The sequence below is a fragment of the Thermobia domestica genome, chromosome 4, assembly GCF_964235325.1.
Source record: "Thermobia domestica chromosome 4, izTheDome1.hap1.1, whole genome shotgun sequence".
Lineage (NCBI taxonomy): Eukaryota > Metazoa > Arthropoda > Insecta > Zygentoma > Lepismatidae > Thermobia > Thermobia domestica.
In genome coordinates, this window is record NC_137457.1 from 23456942 (window position 1) to 23474247 (window position 17306).

The 17306-nt window shown below is 36.5% G+C and overlaps 2 protein-coding genes across 2 annotated transcripts in view; both read left to right on the forward strand.

Moving 5' to 3' along the window:
* Muted (biogenesis of lysosome-related organelles complex 1 subunit 5) overlaps positions 1-1015 on the forward strand; it is a 41737-nt gene extending 40722 nt beyond the window's left edge. Inside the window, exon 4 of the mRNA XM_081755334.1 lies at positions 848-1015. Coding sequence (XP_081611460.1) covers positions 848-1015 — 168 coding nt within the window. The remainder of the gene's footprint in view (positions 1-847) is intronic.
* A 114-nt stretch (positions 1016-1129) lies between these two features.
* On the forward strand, positions 1130-9079 carry LOC145683768 (vacuolar ATPase assembly protein VMA12). Its single transcript, XM_081755333.1, has 2 exons — positions 1130-1544; positions 4321-9079. Exons 1-2 carry the CDS (start codon positions 1130-1132, stop codon positions 4695-4697), a joined length of 792 nt encoding a protein of 263 aa, XP_081611459.1. The 3' UTR covers positions 4698-9079.
* The last annotated feature ends 8227 nt before the right edge of the window (positions 9080-17306 follow it).

Below are 17306 nucleotides of genomic sequence, written 5' to 3' on the forward strand. Positions count from 1 at the left end.
TAATAATAATAATAATAATAATAAACTTGGTTCAACATTTGTTAAGCAGATGATTCAGCAATATTGTTTTGTGTTTTAACAATTTTTATATAATTTTATGCATTTTGATTCTTATTCTTCCTTTTGTGTCTCCGTTTCGAGCTGGTACCAAGAGTTACGTTGCAAATATTCCAAGATTATTGTACGATTTACATATTGTATTATCCTTTTGGTAGAGTCAATAACAGTCCGGGATTTAACCCTTCACCAAATTTATTTAGAAAGATATTACAAAACTTCTTTGTAAGGACAAAGAGAATAAATTAGACTCTTTTCTTATTACAAGTAAAGGTGAAGGAAGGAAATACTTTTGCACGGGAACCCCTTAGCTCATTAGTCTCCAGGGTATCTGTAGCAACTTTAGGGTATATTATTATTGGTGACATTAGTTCATGGCAGCCTCCGGGGATTTGAGTAAGATTGCCCAGGCCGACCTCAGGTGTATTCGTAGGTTATGCGGTCAGTGGTCAACTGATAAGTTGGTCCTCTTTTATAGGTGATTTCTGGGTAGTTTGTTCCTCCCTCCTCGGGTTCCGTCGTGCTGGCTTCGTGCATTCCTGTTTACTGTATATGTATTGTCTGGTTGTATTCATGGCTATAAACAGTAGCACGTGCTTTATAGATATAACATGTGCTCGATCCACTAACAGGTGGGGACCCTTACAATATTAATAGAAGACCATATAGTAGGTAAATTACATCCCAGTTTATATAATACAGATCATATGCTTCAGTGTATAACTACTGTGGTATACTGTTACCATGGAGGATTTTTCGTGAGTGATATTTTCTTCCCTTTCAATTGCAGGATTTAGTGTTGAAAGTAAACCGTGAGACGAGGAAGGCGGAGTGGGAGAATTTCATTGGAGATATGACAACGAAGTGTTCAAAGGTGGACGTTACGTTTGAAGAAAAGGAAGGAGAACTACGTGAATTTTATGCTGATCTTGAGAAGAAGCTTCATATAGACAAGTAATCCTCTTGTTAGAACTTGAAACTTAGTGTATTGTGTGAGAAATAAAGACAACATATTTATTGTTAAGTCAGTGTGTTGTGCTGTGATACTTGTGTACGCATATCTGTGGTGAAAATGGCAGCATTAACAGACCCCAGCTTAAAAATAAAGCCAAGAAAGACTCTTGGAACACTTATTCAGGCACTGAAAAGTTTACCTCCAGAAGCAGAACTCACGCCTTCGCTTCAACATTTGTTAAACTCACAAGAGGAAAGTACTTCCACGGATAAAGAAGTCTGTCTTGGAGTGACTGATATTCAGGCGTTCCACTCGCTTTGTAAATCTCACGGAGTAAACATATCTATTCACGAGATTCTTGAGGACAGTGAGCTGGTGCTCCCAGTTCCATACATTCCACCCCGGAATCCCATATTGGAGAAGCGAATTCAAGAGTTGAAACGAGCTGAAGAGAACAAAATCTACCGACAGATGACAAAGAATGTAGATCCAGTCAGGTTCAGAGAGCCAGAAGAAACCATTGGCTATCAGTGTAAGTATTATTGCTTTTCTAGTAAGTTAAGAGTTCGTGCAGTGTGCGTCCTTTAATAAATGAAAAAGGAAATTTCGCCTTCCTATTTCTGCGGTAGTTTTTCAGTTATTTCAGGTGCCTATCTGCAACCATCTGTAGGTCCACCTCAGATGCTTTTTGACATCCAAATGTTTTACCCCGTTTTCTGTGCAGCTAGTATTCTTGTGTAATGTATGATCCTGAATTTATTCAATGGTTAATCACTCAAGTAATAATAATGACAGGAGGAAACAACCGATTTAAACTTATTTTTACACACCAGATCGTTTGTAGGTGCGGATTCAATAATACACAAAGAGCGAAAAAGTGCGTGACGGGCGGGATTCGAACCTAAGATATTTGGCGTACCGTGCTTATGCGTTAACCACTACGCTAATCACTTCGCTCCCAGAATATCGAAGAATGAGAGAGTGTATGGCTGTTCTTCGAACGTACTGGCTAGCGTAGTGTTTAACTTATCGGCACGATACGCCGAAAATCCCTGGTTCAAGTCACGGTCCAGTCACATACTTTTCATTCTGTATTAATTTTTTTTTTTAACCTACGAGTAAAGTTTTTTTGTGCGTGCGTGTGTGTGTGTGTACGCACTAGTAATGTTACAGTAATAAAATAAAAGTGTGTTGTTGTTCAGTTATCCCGATATTTCGATCTTTACTGATCCTGTGGTCTTCTTCTGGGAATAAGAAGAGAAAAGGTATGTGACCGGCAACAGTGCAAGTTGCTAAAGAACGTTCTCTGAAGATGACTTTAGGACGATTAGCGGTCGAAATATAGCAATAAACTAAGGTTAATAGAAATTATTTAGTTGTTAATTAAAAAAAAAAAAAAAAACTATCCAAGCCGTACTTTTGAAATGTTTCCTCCTGTTAGTATAACCCCTATTAATTTTGGATGCAAAGTAGTATTGTCAACGGCTCGGCTCATGGCTCAGTCACCACCGAGCCGAGCCAACAGCTGATCCAACTGCGCGAGCTCAAGCCCTCGGCACAGTTGGGCCGAGCCGAGCCAAACCAAGCCAATGGGTCATTCCGCTCGAGCTGCTGGCTCAGGCCGGTTGACATCACTAGTCATCAAAGACGATTCAGAGGAAATTTTTCACCATTAATGTTTATATTACCAGGGAATTACTATCAAGAGGAAAGAAAATTTTTCAAAAGTATCGTTTGGCAACATTGGTTTAGTAATTTTTGTCAGCATTTTACCAGCAAGAAAGAGTATAAGGGGTTTCCCACTATCCCGGTGTAACCATAGGTATATCAAACATATTTCTTTTTTAATCTTAATATAAAAACAACTGTGAAAATTCAGAATCATACATTACAGCAGTGTTTTTTAGTTTTTGGTTCTTTTAACTGTATAATTTAAAATCCTGCGGTATACCTATAATTAAAGTTTCTTTCTTTTTGATAGCAAATGTCAAGTTCTTCATGTTTTTGATTATAAAGAAATAATAGCAACGGGAAATGCAACTGTCAGACTATCAAATAACGAAAAAATAGTTATTCTTATTACAGATGATAATGAAAGAGGAAACAACTGCTTTATTAACACACCAGATCCTCTGTTAATGTGAATTCTATATAATACAAATGAGTGAGAAGTGACTGACGAGTGCGATCCGAACCCGGGACCTCCGACATACAGTGCCGATGTGTTAACCACTACGCCACCCACTTTCGAGGTCGGTGCTCTCCATTCGGACCACGTGGGTTGTATCAGAGACCACTGCTGTGCTTGGACAATCCCTGTGTCCATATACCGAGCTCCTATGAAGGTTGTAATTTCATACAGATATTAATGAAAGAGAACTCTTTATGTACAGACTAGAGACCTGCACGGGCCGAATTTTTCGGCCCGAGCCCAATCCAGCCCGAATGTCCTAATCTCGGCCCAGTCCGGGCCCGAAAAGTTTTGAAAATTTTCGGCCCGAGCCCGGCCCGGCCCAATAAGTTTTTTTAAAATTCTTGGCCCAATCCCGGCCCGGGTCCGATAAATTTTAAAAGTTTCATTTTGTAACATTTTTCACGGGCACATTTCTTCAACGTTTGTCTTTATTCTAATTATCGTTCAACAAAAGTCAATAATTATTACAATTAATCGGCCCCAGCTCGGCCCGACCTGAAGAGAAATCAGTCGGCCCGCCCAAGCCCGGCCCGTGCAGGTCTCTGGTACAGACTGGGTGGCGTAGTGGTTAACACATCAGCACGGCAGGTCGGAGGTCTCGGGTTATTTCTCTAATTAGTTCCAATTTCCTAACTTTCTACCAGCACACCAATGGTTCCGTCGCGGCACACTTTTGTGCCGAAAAATGCCGTTTAAATAATGTTGCATTACACCATAAAAATAGTAGGTATGCAAGGAACTTTTGGATTCTAGTCGGCGCACAGTGGGCTGAAATCCCAAAAAGTTGGTCAAAGTATGAAAACATTGGTCAATTTGCACGGTATTATAAATATGTAGGTATTCGAGGTTACTGATTACGATTATGATTGTCAAACAGCTAAAATTCAACATGGCGGATCCAATATGGCAAGCAACATGTTTTAAAGCTTCTCTAAATAGGCTAAAAACTAGTTTCATCATAAATTTGAGGTCCCTGATAACAAGCTCAGTACATTTTTCTTGCTAAATACTATAGTTCACGGCTGTCACTGCTGTAATTTTTAAATTTATTGCAAAATGTATTTAAACATCACTAAGTGAAACACACGTAATTACTATTTCTTTCCAATTTCAGTGCGAGCCTTGAACAAACAGCTGATAGCTGTGTTTCAGTTTGTGATGTCCATTGGAGCTGGATTTACTTTTGGATTTCTCGGAGTGGAACTGTTACTGGGAAGAAATTTTGAATTTGGGTTTCGTCTGTTACTCGGTGTAATGTGTGGACTCATCATAGCGTTAGCTGAAATCTATTTTCTGGCTAAGAAACTGAACGAGGATATGTATCCACCACCATCGTATGTGGAGGAAACAAGGCCAGCAGTAAATAATCCGAAGTCTTCAGCAGAGAACGAGACACTGTTAACCGATTCGCCTCGTATTGTCGAAGCAGATGTTGAAGATAAGTTTAAAGAGGCGGAAGTAGAAGAAAATGTCAAGCCTCATCAAAGCTAGTCGTTATATTATTTAGTCATAGAAGAGTTTTTGTAATTACAGGATATTCTTATTTCGCATTTGGTGTGCGGAGTGCATTATGGGAATTAGAGGAATGTATAGCTCACCTCTAAGGTCTAAAAGAAAACTGATTCCTGACTTTTTAAAAACTGCAAAGACATTTTACATTTAATATAAACTGTTTGTAGGGTTCTGTCGTCTTTTTTTCTCTGTGATATGCCACTGCACTGCTAAACTCACGACATGATTGCTGGGCTCAAGAATCGAAAACTCTTTTTGATAAGATACAACTAATAAACCTAATTTATTGATTTACTTTTTCTATACGATATGAATTTTTGATTTAAGTTGTTGGTGTTTTTTCAAAGCTTGAAGTTTTAACATCTTTTGGCGCTCCTCAGGCGTCGTAATTTTCAGATTTTTTTTCAATCTTTTGTCTTGTTTCTGACTCTGTCTTTATTTCAGGTGTTCTTCATATGTTCTATCGGTACCCTTTTGAAATAATACTGATTCTTCTGTAAAATCTAGCAAATTTCTCTGAATTCCGGCATATTTTGAGAGATTTCCCTGACTTTCAAGGTTAATGTGAATCCCAGAATTGATTTAGGTCTTCAGTTTAAAAGATGTTTTTTATTCAAATTATGCAATTTTCCAGAGTAAAAAATTCCTCCATTAAGTCATAAGTGTAGCAGTGCAGCGGAATAATACGTACCGAAGAAAAGAACGAAAGAAGCCTTGAAAATGGCCTTCTTAAAATAATAATACGTGATGTTAAAGTAAGATGAGTTGATTTTTGTTTTTAAATATTAAATATACATTCTGTAGCATCAGTTCGTGAATAATTTCTCATTATATTCACTCACTTGAATACGGGTTTCTCTTCCTTTAGTGAGAGATTTCTAAAAACAAATACCTGTCCGTATTGTTGAAATATGTTTTCAATTTGTATGTTTAAACGAGAAAGGGCTAAAAGTTCATGAACATAATCGGAACTTGATTTCCCGCAGAAACAGAGAGTAACTAATACATTCTAGTAATATTTTAGAGTATTCTATTTTGTTTCAACACACTTTTAGGTTTTTCATGTCAATGACAATATTTAATGCTCCATTGTGCTGAGAGATGTTTTTTGTGAGAGAAGAAAGCTGGCATCTCACAGGAGGTAGCTGCACATGGAGTAAACCAAACTAAGGGAAGGTTTCTCCATGAATCACTACAGGAAGGGTTCTTTCACACTATTTGTAGACAACCAAGGTCACTGGTCAGACTGTTGTTGGTCGCTCAATATTGAATCTTCCAATACCATTAAAGGGACAACGGTGGCTCAGTGGTAGAGCGTTCACCTCTAGTGCATGGAGTCCTTTGTTCGATCTCAGATCGCGCTAAGTGAACTTTGAGGTGGACAAATACCCGTAAACGTGGGATTTCTGGGGTTCTTCCGTTTTTTATGAGTTCCTTCATTCCACCATTTCATTCACTTCTCATCTCACCGTCTCCGTTAGCTTCGGTGCATAATCGAGAGACGTTGAACTCAATATTTCATTTCATATTTTTCCAATACCATTATTTTTGTTACCGGTACTTTGAAATCATCTTGTCATATTATTATGATTATTGAATTATGACTTGTTAAATGATCTAAGTTTATCGCTAGAGCTGCTGTTTATTGTTGCAACAGAGCTTCCAGCGCGTCACGTATTGTCCAAATAACAGACGTCACCTTCTCTTAAGCACACAGTATTATAGAAGTAAGAAGGTAGTAATAATCAATACCCAGAGACCACAAGATTCCGGGGCCCAATGCCAAAGAACCGTTATCGCAGGTACAATGTAAAAGTAACCAGAAATTTCTCACTCATTTTTAGTGTTGTTCATCTTACAGAGATAGCGGATGACGAGGAATGTAGTTTCCAATTCGATGTTTTATGACAATAATGACCAAACTTTTTAAAAAGAGAGCCAGAGTAAAACTGGTACATTTTACAAAATTATTTTCATACTAATCCCTGTGTAATTTGGGAGACCCGGTTGCAATTCCCGGCGGGAGCTCATGTGGTTCGGATTTCACGTTAATCAATAGGTCCAGGTCTCATAGCCTCGCTGCTGAACGGGACGGTAAAAACACAAAATCAACTCAACTGTTAATAATTGAAGTTTGTCTTAATCTGGTTCGAACTGGGATCCACTGACTCTAAAGTAAAGTTAAATACTCATCTGTCAGATTGTTTCTAATACTCATCTGTCAGATTGTTAGGAACCATATAGCGAGCCAGATAGAACCTTTCAGAGGGACCCGCGGGCCGTAGTTTGCCGTTCACTGCTTTACGACGTCATAGCTTCTCTTCTCTAGGTGAGCTCGCGGCATCAGAAAAGAAAAATACTTTTCATACAAAGATTAAACCTAGCGCAGAAACAAACAGTTTAATCTGAAACAGACTGTCAAAGAAGAGGATGGTCACTTGTGTACTTAATAAAATTTTGATTCTAGAAAAGATTTAGGGAAACAAGTCTTTAATCAAGTAGGTGTCGATCGTAAATTGTACTATTTCACTGTTCTTGTTCAGTGATCAATATCATATTGACAGTGTATAAAGCGTAAACGACTTGTTAAACCATTAAATCAAACATTTTAATATTGTACATTTATCTTAAACTATACAACAAATGTCTTTATTTTTACCGAAGTTCCGCATTACGAAGATGGTATTATAGATATAGAGGGCGCACCTCTGGTGTGTGGGGTCCCTGGTTCGATCTCAGTTCGCGCCAAGTGGGTTTTGTGAGTGAACAAACACGGTGTGAGTGGATTTTCTCGGGATTCTTCCACTTTTTTTCACTCCACCATTCCATTCATAATCGTCTCTCTTAACTTCAGTTCAGAGATCTGGAACGTTAAACTGGTAAAAAAAAGGTATTAGCCTGGTGATGATTGTAATATTATTTTTCAGTTTTTTTACTGTCTTCCTTCTTTTTTCCCAGTGCAATTTCTATCAGACTGTTATGTGAGCATGATAAAATTGGGAAAATGAAAGGAAATCCTTCAGTTTTACGTCCCACGCATATGCTGGCTAGGCTAAAGACGACGGTGATGATGAGAAAGAAGTGGAATGGTGTAATGAATAAAGTGGGAGAGAACAGAAGAATCCCGAGGAAACCCCCCACACACGGTGTTTGTCCTTCATAAAGGTCACTTGGCGCGAGCTGGGATCGAACCACAGACCCCATGATAAAATTGGGATAGTAATGTTTGTATGCCATTAGTTCAAGACTTTTCTGCGTACAAATGACATTACTCAGAGACGTTTCAAACTATGTTTTTTATAAGTTGATATATATTGACCGATGAAAACAGGAGAGCTGCTGAAATTATTTCTTTATTCAAGTTCATAGAAGCATGAGAGGTGGATCGATCACATCTGTGAGTTGTTCCTTTAAGTGTTATACTTGAACAATCATTAACATAGGTACTGAAATGTATTTATTTATTTTTCTTCAAAATGAAGTATCAAGAATAATCTATGTAGTTTCTATCGTAAAATGTTGGAAATAAGTGAATCTACGTCATATTTTCTGTCTCATTACATAACTGAGTGCCTCTTAAACAAAATATAAGGTAAATAGTGGTCTTATAAATCTCATACAAATAATTCATATGAAAAGGTTGTAGAGCATGTGACGGCATACTCTGAATGTGATATATATAGGTTGTTCTAAAAATGGCGTCCACGGACCACAGAGCTTTATTCTACAAGTCAAAATAGAGCAAAAAATATATATATTTGTATACCTTTCGAGCCCTCGTCTGGAGACGCAAATTGCACTATTTGGCAACATCGCACATGAAGAATAATATGTTAGGTTAGGCCAGTTTATCTAATAGTTATATTAATTCTTTCCAGATGGCAGCTAAAGTCGATATTAATTAACGCTACCAACATTTATTAGTGTAGCTATCGATTTAACTGCTTATTGTATTCGTAGAGTAATGTTAATTGCTCCAAGTTAATCTGCGACGTTGCCACATTGTGAAATTTTGATTCCCCATAGCGACTGAAATGGACCCTGGAAGATATTTCATCAAATAACATTTTCTCTTTATTTTGACCTATAGAATAGTGCTCTGTGGTCCTTGGGCGCCATTTTTTTAGAACACCCGATATATAATTGTGAAATAAGAATATTCTTAGCTCTAGTTGAATTTCTATCATTCCAATCAAGTTTTGTAAAGATACGATGCGTGTGTAGTTTTGACATGGTTTTTGTACAGTTATAAGGATTACATTCAATTACTATATTTGATTTATATGTAACTACCAAGGCTATCGTACGGACGAATTAAATGTAAAGAAGTACGATAATAAACTGTATTTGCATTACCTAAATTATTTATTTATGTTGCGAAAATCATTAAACGTGTCTGGTTTTTATAATGTGTGTGTTTTCACAACATATGTTGCAACTTTTGCACTGCGTAATTGATTCGTCTGATGATCCTAACAAGTAGCCTGAGCTGGCTCCGTATTATTATTATTATTATTTAATTAACGTAATGTTTTAATATTAGTGCAAATTAAACCGCACTTTCTTTATTGCTGATGTTATAGTTAATAAGCCTACATGAGACATCAGTCCCCCATCAAGAAAGAATACTAGAACTGGAATTCAGGAAGCGGGGGTGAAGAGATTAATAAGAATGAGGAAACTATGTACGATGCAAAAACTGAGTAATTATGACTTCGTCATAGATATATTTCTTTGATACAGTGCACTATTACTTTGTATAGTGGCAGGAAAATGGCCCGCTTTTGTAAACGAACACACTAAGCACGTGCGTATAGGCGCAATGTCCGTGCAAAGAAACATGGGTAAAACTAGAAAAAAGAATAGGGAAAGCGAGGGGAAAATGATAAACCGCCCTTCAACTTAAAAAAAATAAATAAATAAAAAAAAACTAAAAATAACTAAACTTAGAGCTACTAAAGACGCTAGGCGAATTTTATTGAAAAGATTGTTTTTCCTTAGTGATTAGTTGTGCTAACTATGAACATGAATTAAAAAGAAAACAAGTAGCTAGATCTGAGTTTCGCAAACTAGCTGAAAAGAAAATATTGGATAAAATTTAATAATAAAGAAGGCATTTATGTTAATTAAAACAAACTAAATTCTTGGCACGACAGTCCTTTGGTTCCTACCAGCGGGCTTACGTTGAAAGTGGGGATGTGTAGTCAACGCATCGACACCCGAATTCCCCAATGCCGGCTTTCTAGACTGGAGTCCGCTACCTCTTACTTAAGATAACTCCCCAATTGTCCTCACGATGCTGGGTCAACACAGAAATTGTTGAGTGCCTCTCCGGGAATTGAACCCATGACCACGGGCACCGAAGGCACGCTCTCTGTCTTCTATAGACGAAAAGCTATAGTTACCCACATTGTCTAATACAGAAATAAGTTCTGATTCCTAATAGCTGCTGATGGTGATAGTCAAGGTACACCGAAGCATGATCCCAAACCCAAACTGAAATATTGATGTCACTGAAATGCCTGGAAAGTCATTGTGGGTAAGTGAATTGCCCACTTGTCAGGATGAAGGGTGATGGTGAAATGCGGGGCTGTCAGAGGTACTACTTATGATAATTGGATTTATAATATTTTATGTTGCCATAAACCCTCTTCAGGAACAAAACTGTTAATCTTAGCTTTGAAAATGTTACATAAGGAGTTTCATTGCTATCATTAGGTTGCATTAGGAATAATCGGATTTATTTTAACGCTTAACTTTTACATCTCTTCTGATTTACGAATATTTAAATCGCGATTATCCCCTTAAGGTAATTAGTGATATTTTAAATCATTTCGAACCAACTTTATATATGGTTAGTCTTGTTATATGGGAATAATTGAGACCAGAAGCAGTCTACAAGCTAAGTCCAAAAGAATCTTGGCCGACCTCCTAATAAACCACGTCTTTCAGCAAGGTGAATTGTGGCAATCCGATACCCACATGAGGAAATCTTCGGTTCAGTATGAAAGCTTTCATAAGAACCAGCACTCTAATCAATGAAATGTGCTTTGCTAATTTTTATTCAATGTGAAAGTACCTAACTTTATTGCTAAAAAAGAAAAGGCATTTATTTCAAACAAGTCGCCATTACAGTTTTCCTATTTGAACACAACACTCATGAAAAGTCATGTTAAAGCGCGACTTGCCCCTAAATAAAAGAATATTTATCTGTTTTTAGTTTCTCGTGTTCCCCAAAGTATCGGTACATGCGGAATTAGTGCAAGTGCCTTCCGCTCGCATTACCTAGGTAAAACGGCTACGATCTTGGTACTAGCACTTGTTTCGGTGTCCGGATCTCAAATATTTATCTTTCAGCCTGATTCTATGTATGAATCCGAAATTTCAAATCTAGATAAGGGGCACCAAAATTCATAGTTTATTCTCGGTGCTCATATTGTGATTTACTAAATCATTATTAAATCTAATTGTAAGGTATACATTTGATATTTTGAACAGACTGAGCAAGATAAATATACGTAAAAACTAGACAATACTTGTCTTAACTGTTTTTCTTAACTGTCAATGAAATAGGTGTATTGAGGAATTTTAAATATTCGAGTTTTGTATTCCGGTTTCAAATATAAATATGTGTGTATTTCATCTCGGTCCTGCAACCGGGTGGACCTAGATTCGACATTCGAACTCTCATCCGCGTCAAATCAGATTATTTTTTAGTAAGGCAAGCATTTGATCTTTAGTGTAGAATGAAGGAGACAAATAGACTTGTCAATATTCGTCTTAATTTTCTGTTTTCTTCTTCACTGTCAGGACTTCGTGAAATTACTTTCGGCGAATTTTTGATGTTTATCACAATTTGGGTGGGATGTGGGTTTGGATAAGAATCAAGATCTGAGATGCGGATTTCGGGTGCAGATCCGAATTTCGAACCGAGGTCCGGATCCAGATCCGAGATCCGGATCTAAAGGATCCGGACCCAATCAGATCCGGATCTTCGGATCCGGCCATCCCTACTCCATACACGCAATGAGCTCCTCACCAAACTATAATGATTGAAAACGGCAGAAGAATGGCGAGTGGAAGCAGGGGTGTAGCCACGGAGAGGCCCATCGGGACCAGCTCTCCTCCCTTCCCCCGCAAATGACCAGCTTTTAAATCATCATCGTAAGATTACCTCCCTTGAGTCATTTAAAAATCAAATTTGCATAGTATAATTAATAATTAAAGGTAAAATAGTATGGAACAATATTTTTCCATACCGATTGAAAAATAGTATGGTCCCCATGCCGTAAACGTCGCCAATACCTAGTGGTCCACTTGCCGGTAAATATCGATCGTCGATATAGCGACGCGTCGAAGGATTGCCGCTAGTGTGCCACTGGCAGTAGGGTTTCGTCGAGTTGAAACAGATATCTAGAGTCGGGGTGTTGAAGTTACCACCGCGTAGCAGTGAGGACTTCGTTTTGGTCCGCGCTTCTTCGATTCGTCGCGGAGAATCGCGAAGGGACCAACACGAACTATCGAAAGTCATGTGCACGTGATTATTATTATATATTATTTTTTTCCTGACGAATTGTTCCTAAAGTGAGTTCCAGGGGTCAAGAGTCTCTACATTATGAATTAAAAAATTCTTGAGATGGGTGCGTATAATTGTATGAATTTAGATGGCAACTGTCACCGATCATTTGAAAATGAATATCGACGAACCATGAAATAAAGTAAAATGAAATAAAATCTTTGAGTTTTACGTCCCAAGCTTATGCCGGTTAGGCTAAAGGAGGCTGTGATGATGAGTAATGAATGAAATGGTGGAATGAAAAAAGTATGAGAAAACGGGAGAACCCCGAGGAAACCCACGCACATGGTGTTTGTCCACCACAAAGTTCACTTGGTGGGGGCTGGGATCGAACCCGAGACCCCAAGCACCAGAGGTGAACGCTCTACCACTGAGCCACAGAGCTCTACCACTGAGACACAGAACAATTTTTATCAGATGGAAAATTTGGTGAAAAACAACGGTTTTATTCAGTTTTTCAGTTTGGATTTTATTCGCTTTTTCTAAAAAAATGCTACTTGGCAGGGTTGGCAAAAACCACGTTTTTTATTGAAAAAATAAAAAAAAATGGTTTAAACCAGGTTTTTTTGGCTTAAATAATTTGCTCTGTATATTTATATCACATATGGACAGAAATAAGTTTGTTTCGCCTTGGTGTTATTATGGAACAACGAGGTTATGCTGGAAGGGGTCACATAAGCTCAAAGCGGAATCCAAACCGCTTCTCAGCTTACATCCGAGAGAAATTGTCCTCCATTTGAACTCGAAACCGGGATTAACTAGCGACAAATGTGATACGTCTCCGACTCACTCACGAAGGACTCATTAAAATGCGTTGTACTGATCTTTACATACTTGTGACTATAATTGTCAAGAGTCATCTCAGAAGGACAAAAGATAAACAGTTGCACAAGTGAAATCATTATACAGAAGTACATATAGACAATTTCAAAATACTGTAGAATACAGAAGAACTAATTAAGTCCAAGTTAGTTCACTACGACTTTTATTAGTCCAAGTTAAAGAAATACAACGAGTTAATTTGCATATCAATAAGAAAAGTGAATGAAGATACGAATTATTTAAGTCCACTTTGGCTCTGACCCATTTATACATAAATATATACCAAAGATACTTTTGATTACAGTAAATGCCTCTCGTGGGGTTTGTATGACCCCCCCCTCCCCAAAGGAAGAAGTATGGCATTTCAATGTATTTTATCAATAGTAAACATTATTAAAACGAAACAATATTTAGAATTTTTCTTTGCAATTGCATATAAAAAAAATCACAAAATAAACATTCATAAACTTATATAAAAAAGTTGCTTTTTTTTAGCAGTTTTGGATGAAAATGTGACTTGCTTATTATTATTATTTATTTATTTATTTTTTACTTTTACTACTTGTTTTCTGTTTACTAGGTACGAGGAAAACCATTGATGTACTATACCTCTTATACCATATTTCTGGAGTTTTGTCAGTAGAAGAGAATGTTGAACACAGTCAAATGCCTTAGAGAAATCAACAAACCAACCTACTGCATATTTTCCCTTATCAAGTACTACAGAAACCTCTTTAATAAAGTTAAACAACGCTATAATTATATAGGGAAACGAACTCTTTCCCCAGAGACTCTTTAGTTAAAGCAGAATAAAATTATATTTCAACTTATGTTGAAGTTTTTTTTCTTTAATACTATAATCTCTCCGATTTCTTTCGGGTGCGGTTTTCATGTCTAAATAAACCGAACATTTGTAATAAAAGCGAGTAGCTTATGAAATCATACTGTCCTTTGTGACAGTGCTACAATGGTAAGATCTTACCTGTTGTATTGCGACAATTTGAAGGAAATTTTGGAATTGATTTTCCTGTTTCAAAATTCTTCTTTAACGTATGCAAAATAGAAATAAGACGAGTATTATTTGCAGTAACGTTCGGCTTTAACACTTCAGAACACACCTTTCTTGTTGGAGGAACTTACTTTAGTATGGAGATTGTACTTGATGCGCTGAGACATGATTCAATGTAATTCAAAATTGTAAAAGTAAAAACATGTGTGGGAGTATACTGATTGACTTATAAATGTGTTTGCTAGCATTTATTATTTCTTTTCCATAGGTTAGTTATGTATTGCTAGAATTTTTGGGAGGTATCGCTCGACCATTATCAAAAATATAGCTTATATTCACGCTTATGCCTCAATTACATCCGTGAATTAAAAGCTAATGTATGCTGAATTACTGTACAAAAATATTAGGTGAGTATGCTCCTGTATACCCTCCATTACATCCTTGATAGTTTTATAGTGTTAGGTTTTCCTAAAATCCTCTCAGTATTACTGAGTCCCAGTCCCGTTTGACCAAAGAATTTTTCGGAATATTTTTTTTTGTAGCTAAAATCTTATCATTCACTGTATTGTATAGAGAATTATGTTGAACGATTGCAAACTACTGTATATATCATTTCGTGCATTCACGCATTGTGAAAGTTTAGAAAGAAGTTAGGACAGGCTTATTCAACCGAAGTTAATTATCATCAGTACGTATATACTAAACTGTGTTGAAATTTCAAATCTTATTTAAAGCAATAAATTTTTGACAATTATGAAATGAAATTATCGTTGTTTTGCCGTCCTTGTCCCTCAAATTATCTGAAGGGAATTAGTAATGAACCTAAAAGGTGTAAAATACTTGGGTCTTAAATCAGAGATGTCCCTCACTCAATTTTTTTTTTTTTTTTTTTTTTTTGAAGAGGAGCGTCTTTTTTTTCCAAAATGATATAATATCCTTAGGTGCAACATATATTTTTTTCAGTCTGAAAGTTACGGCAAGATTGTCAAAAAATATTAAAACTGAATAATTAAAAAATATTGTTTTCAGTTTATTGACCATTTTAGAAACCTCAATGTTAAAACTTTGAATCCAACTTAATATTTAAAAAGAGTACTTTGAAACGCTTCTTGTAACATATTTTTGGGCAGCGAACCTCGTTTTGCATTTTTTTTCCAAGTTCGCCTGTTATTTATTACAATGCTTCTTTTACAGAAAAACAATTTGAAATCTATTTTATACACAATTGCAATTGTGTTTTTTAATTAGCAATTTTGATGCAATTGGATCTTATAACGTCAAAAATCACGAACTTAGAGCTTCAATGTACAAAAATAAAGTTTTAAGAGTTGAAAAATAAAAACAAAAACACATTTAAGAGAGAGAGAGAAAAGAGAAAACGATATTTGAATTATAGCTATATCAATGTGTTTTCATTTTTTTTTTACATACATATGTTTGACTTATTTACTATACGTATTAATTTATTTTAACATACAAAGCAATAAGGTACACCTTGTCTCAAAAAGGTTGAGCGCATTCTTTACTGGTGTTTTGAGGCAATAATTTTCTAAGTCCAGCTTCGGGTATCTTCGGGAAAAAGTAAGCCAGGTTCGAACCTCCAAGCCAGCCTTTGCAATCGGGAAAAAGTTTGCAGATGTGTTTTTCTTCTTTTAAATATAATAAGACTTGTTACCAAGTGTTTAAAAAAGCAACATTGATTGAAATACTTAATGATACAATATTTCGAAACCTTTTTTTTTTTTCAATGTCAGCACATGCTTGTTTGTCATTTAGCTCTCCATACGTAATGGAACATTTAAATACGTTAAAGAATCTTTCCATATGTAAAAGAATGCTCAAAGTTAAGAAATAGAACATAATTATCGCCTGAGTACTAAAATAAAAGTCAAAGTAGAACAGAAACGGCGTTTGTAATGGATATGAATGTCATAATTATCTTGAGATCCGTTATACATCGCTAGAAGGTTGTGTTAGCTCATTGGTAAGCTGTCGGATTTCAAATCATAAGGTTGAGGGTTCGAATCAAGTCTAGGCTAATCCTTTTTTTAAAATTATATTTTCCGCAATGCATGAAAAATTATATAAAATAATTACATTAGAATACATAAGTTGTGTATATATAACATAATCATTGCAGAACATAGTAATTATTATGTTTAAAATATAACATCTGAGATAATTTTCACAGTAGGTCGGTATTATATATGAGGATGTAAATACAAGTTAGGAAAATCATTTAATAGCAATAAATAAGTTATGTAGTGTATTTATTTGCATCTATTTGTTATACAGATGTAACTTCTCAATATTCTCATTACAGCATGTCATTTACATTCGTAAAATACAATATATTCCTACGGATATAGAAAGTGTATAAACAGAGTATCCAAAGTCGTATCCTGCTTCAAGACACATAACTTTTCCCGATCCCCTTAACGTCACGGGAAGAAACACAAATTCTCTTTACAACGGAATGTCGTTGCTTAGAGTCTCATTTGAATACGTTGAATATGCTTTTGTATATTCATCTCTCTCTCTCTCTCTCTCTCTCTCTCTCTCTTTCGCTTTGTTTATGTGTGTGTGTGTGTGTGTTGCGGAATATCCCAAGTTGAATACAACATTTGCCAAGTATATGAGCATCATTGTTATCGAATACCAGAAATTGAAAATCGTGTTTCTTCAGATTGGGTTTGCGTGTTCATGTTAGCTCACTGGTAGAGTACGGACTTGCCAATAAAGAGGTCTTGAGTTCAAAGCCTACAGCTAATTATCATTCTTTTGTTGGTAGGATTGCACAGAAATCGGATACATGGAGTGGTTTACTTCTAGAAATATTTTCAGAAGCGTTTAGGTAGCCCTGAAAAGGGCTGTTTTCGGGAGTTAAGGCGGGGACATTAATATTGTGTCCAAGACCCTTCTGAATTTATTACACGCTCCATTCTTCTGGGCATGGAATCTATTACATGGGTGACAAATCTATCTCCTTCCCCTACCTCCAGCCATGCTTCGGAAACAAGATGCCACAGGTCATCCTGAGTTCTTGGTGGATCTGCCTCAGGCCAACTTTCCCTTAGAGTACGCTTCACTTCTGCCCACATATTTTCCATGAGATTGAGGTCTGCTCCACGAGCGGCCAGTCGATTAAATCAATCTCAGGGTGCCCTGCGAACCATTCCTG

Bases quoted from the DNA above. Each gene is read 5' to 3' on its own strand.
- LOC145683768 (XM_081755333.1), top strand. From the start codon at position 1,130: ATGGCAGCATTAACAGACCCCAGCTTAAAAATAAAGCCAAGAAAGACT. The intron at 1,545-4,320 runs GTAAGTATTATT...TTCCAATTTCAG, and splicing joins AGAAACCATTGGCTATCAGT to TGCGAGCCTTGAACAAACAG.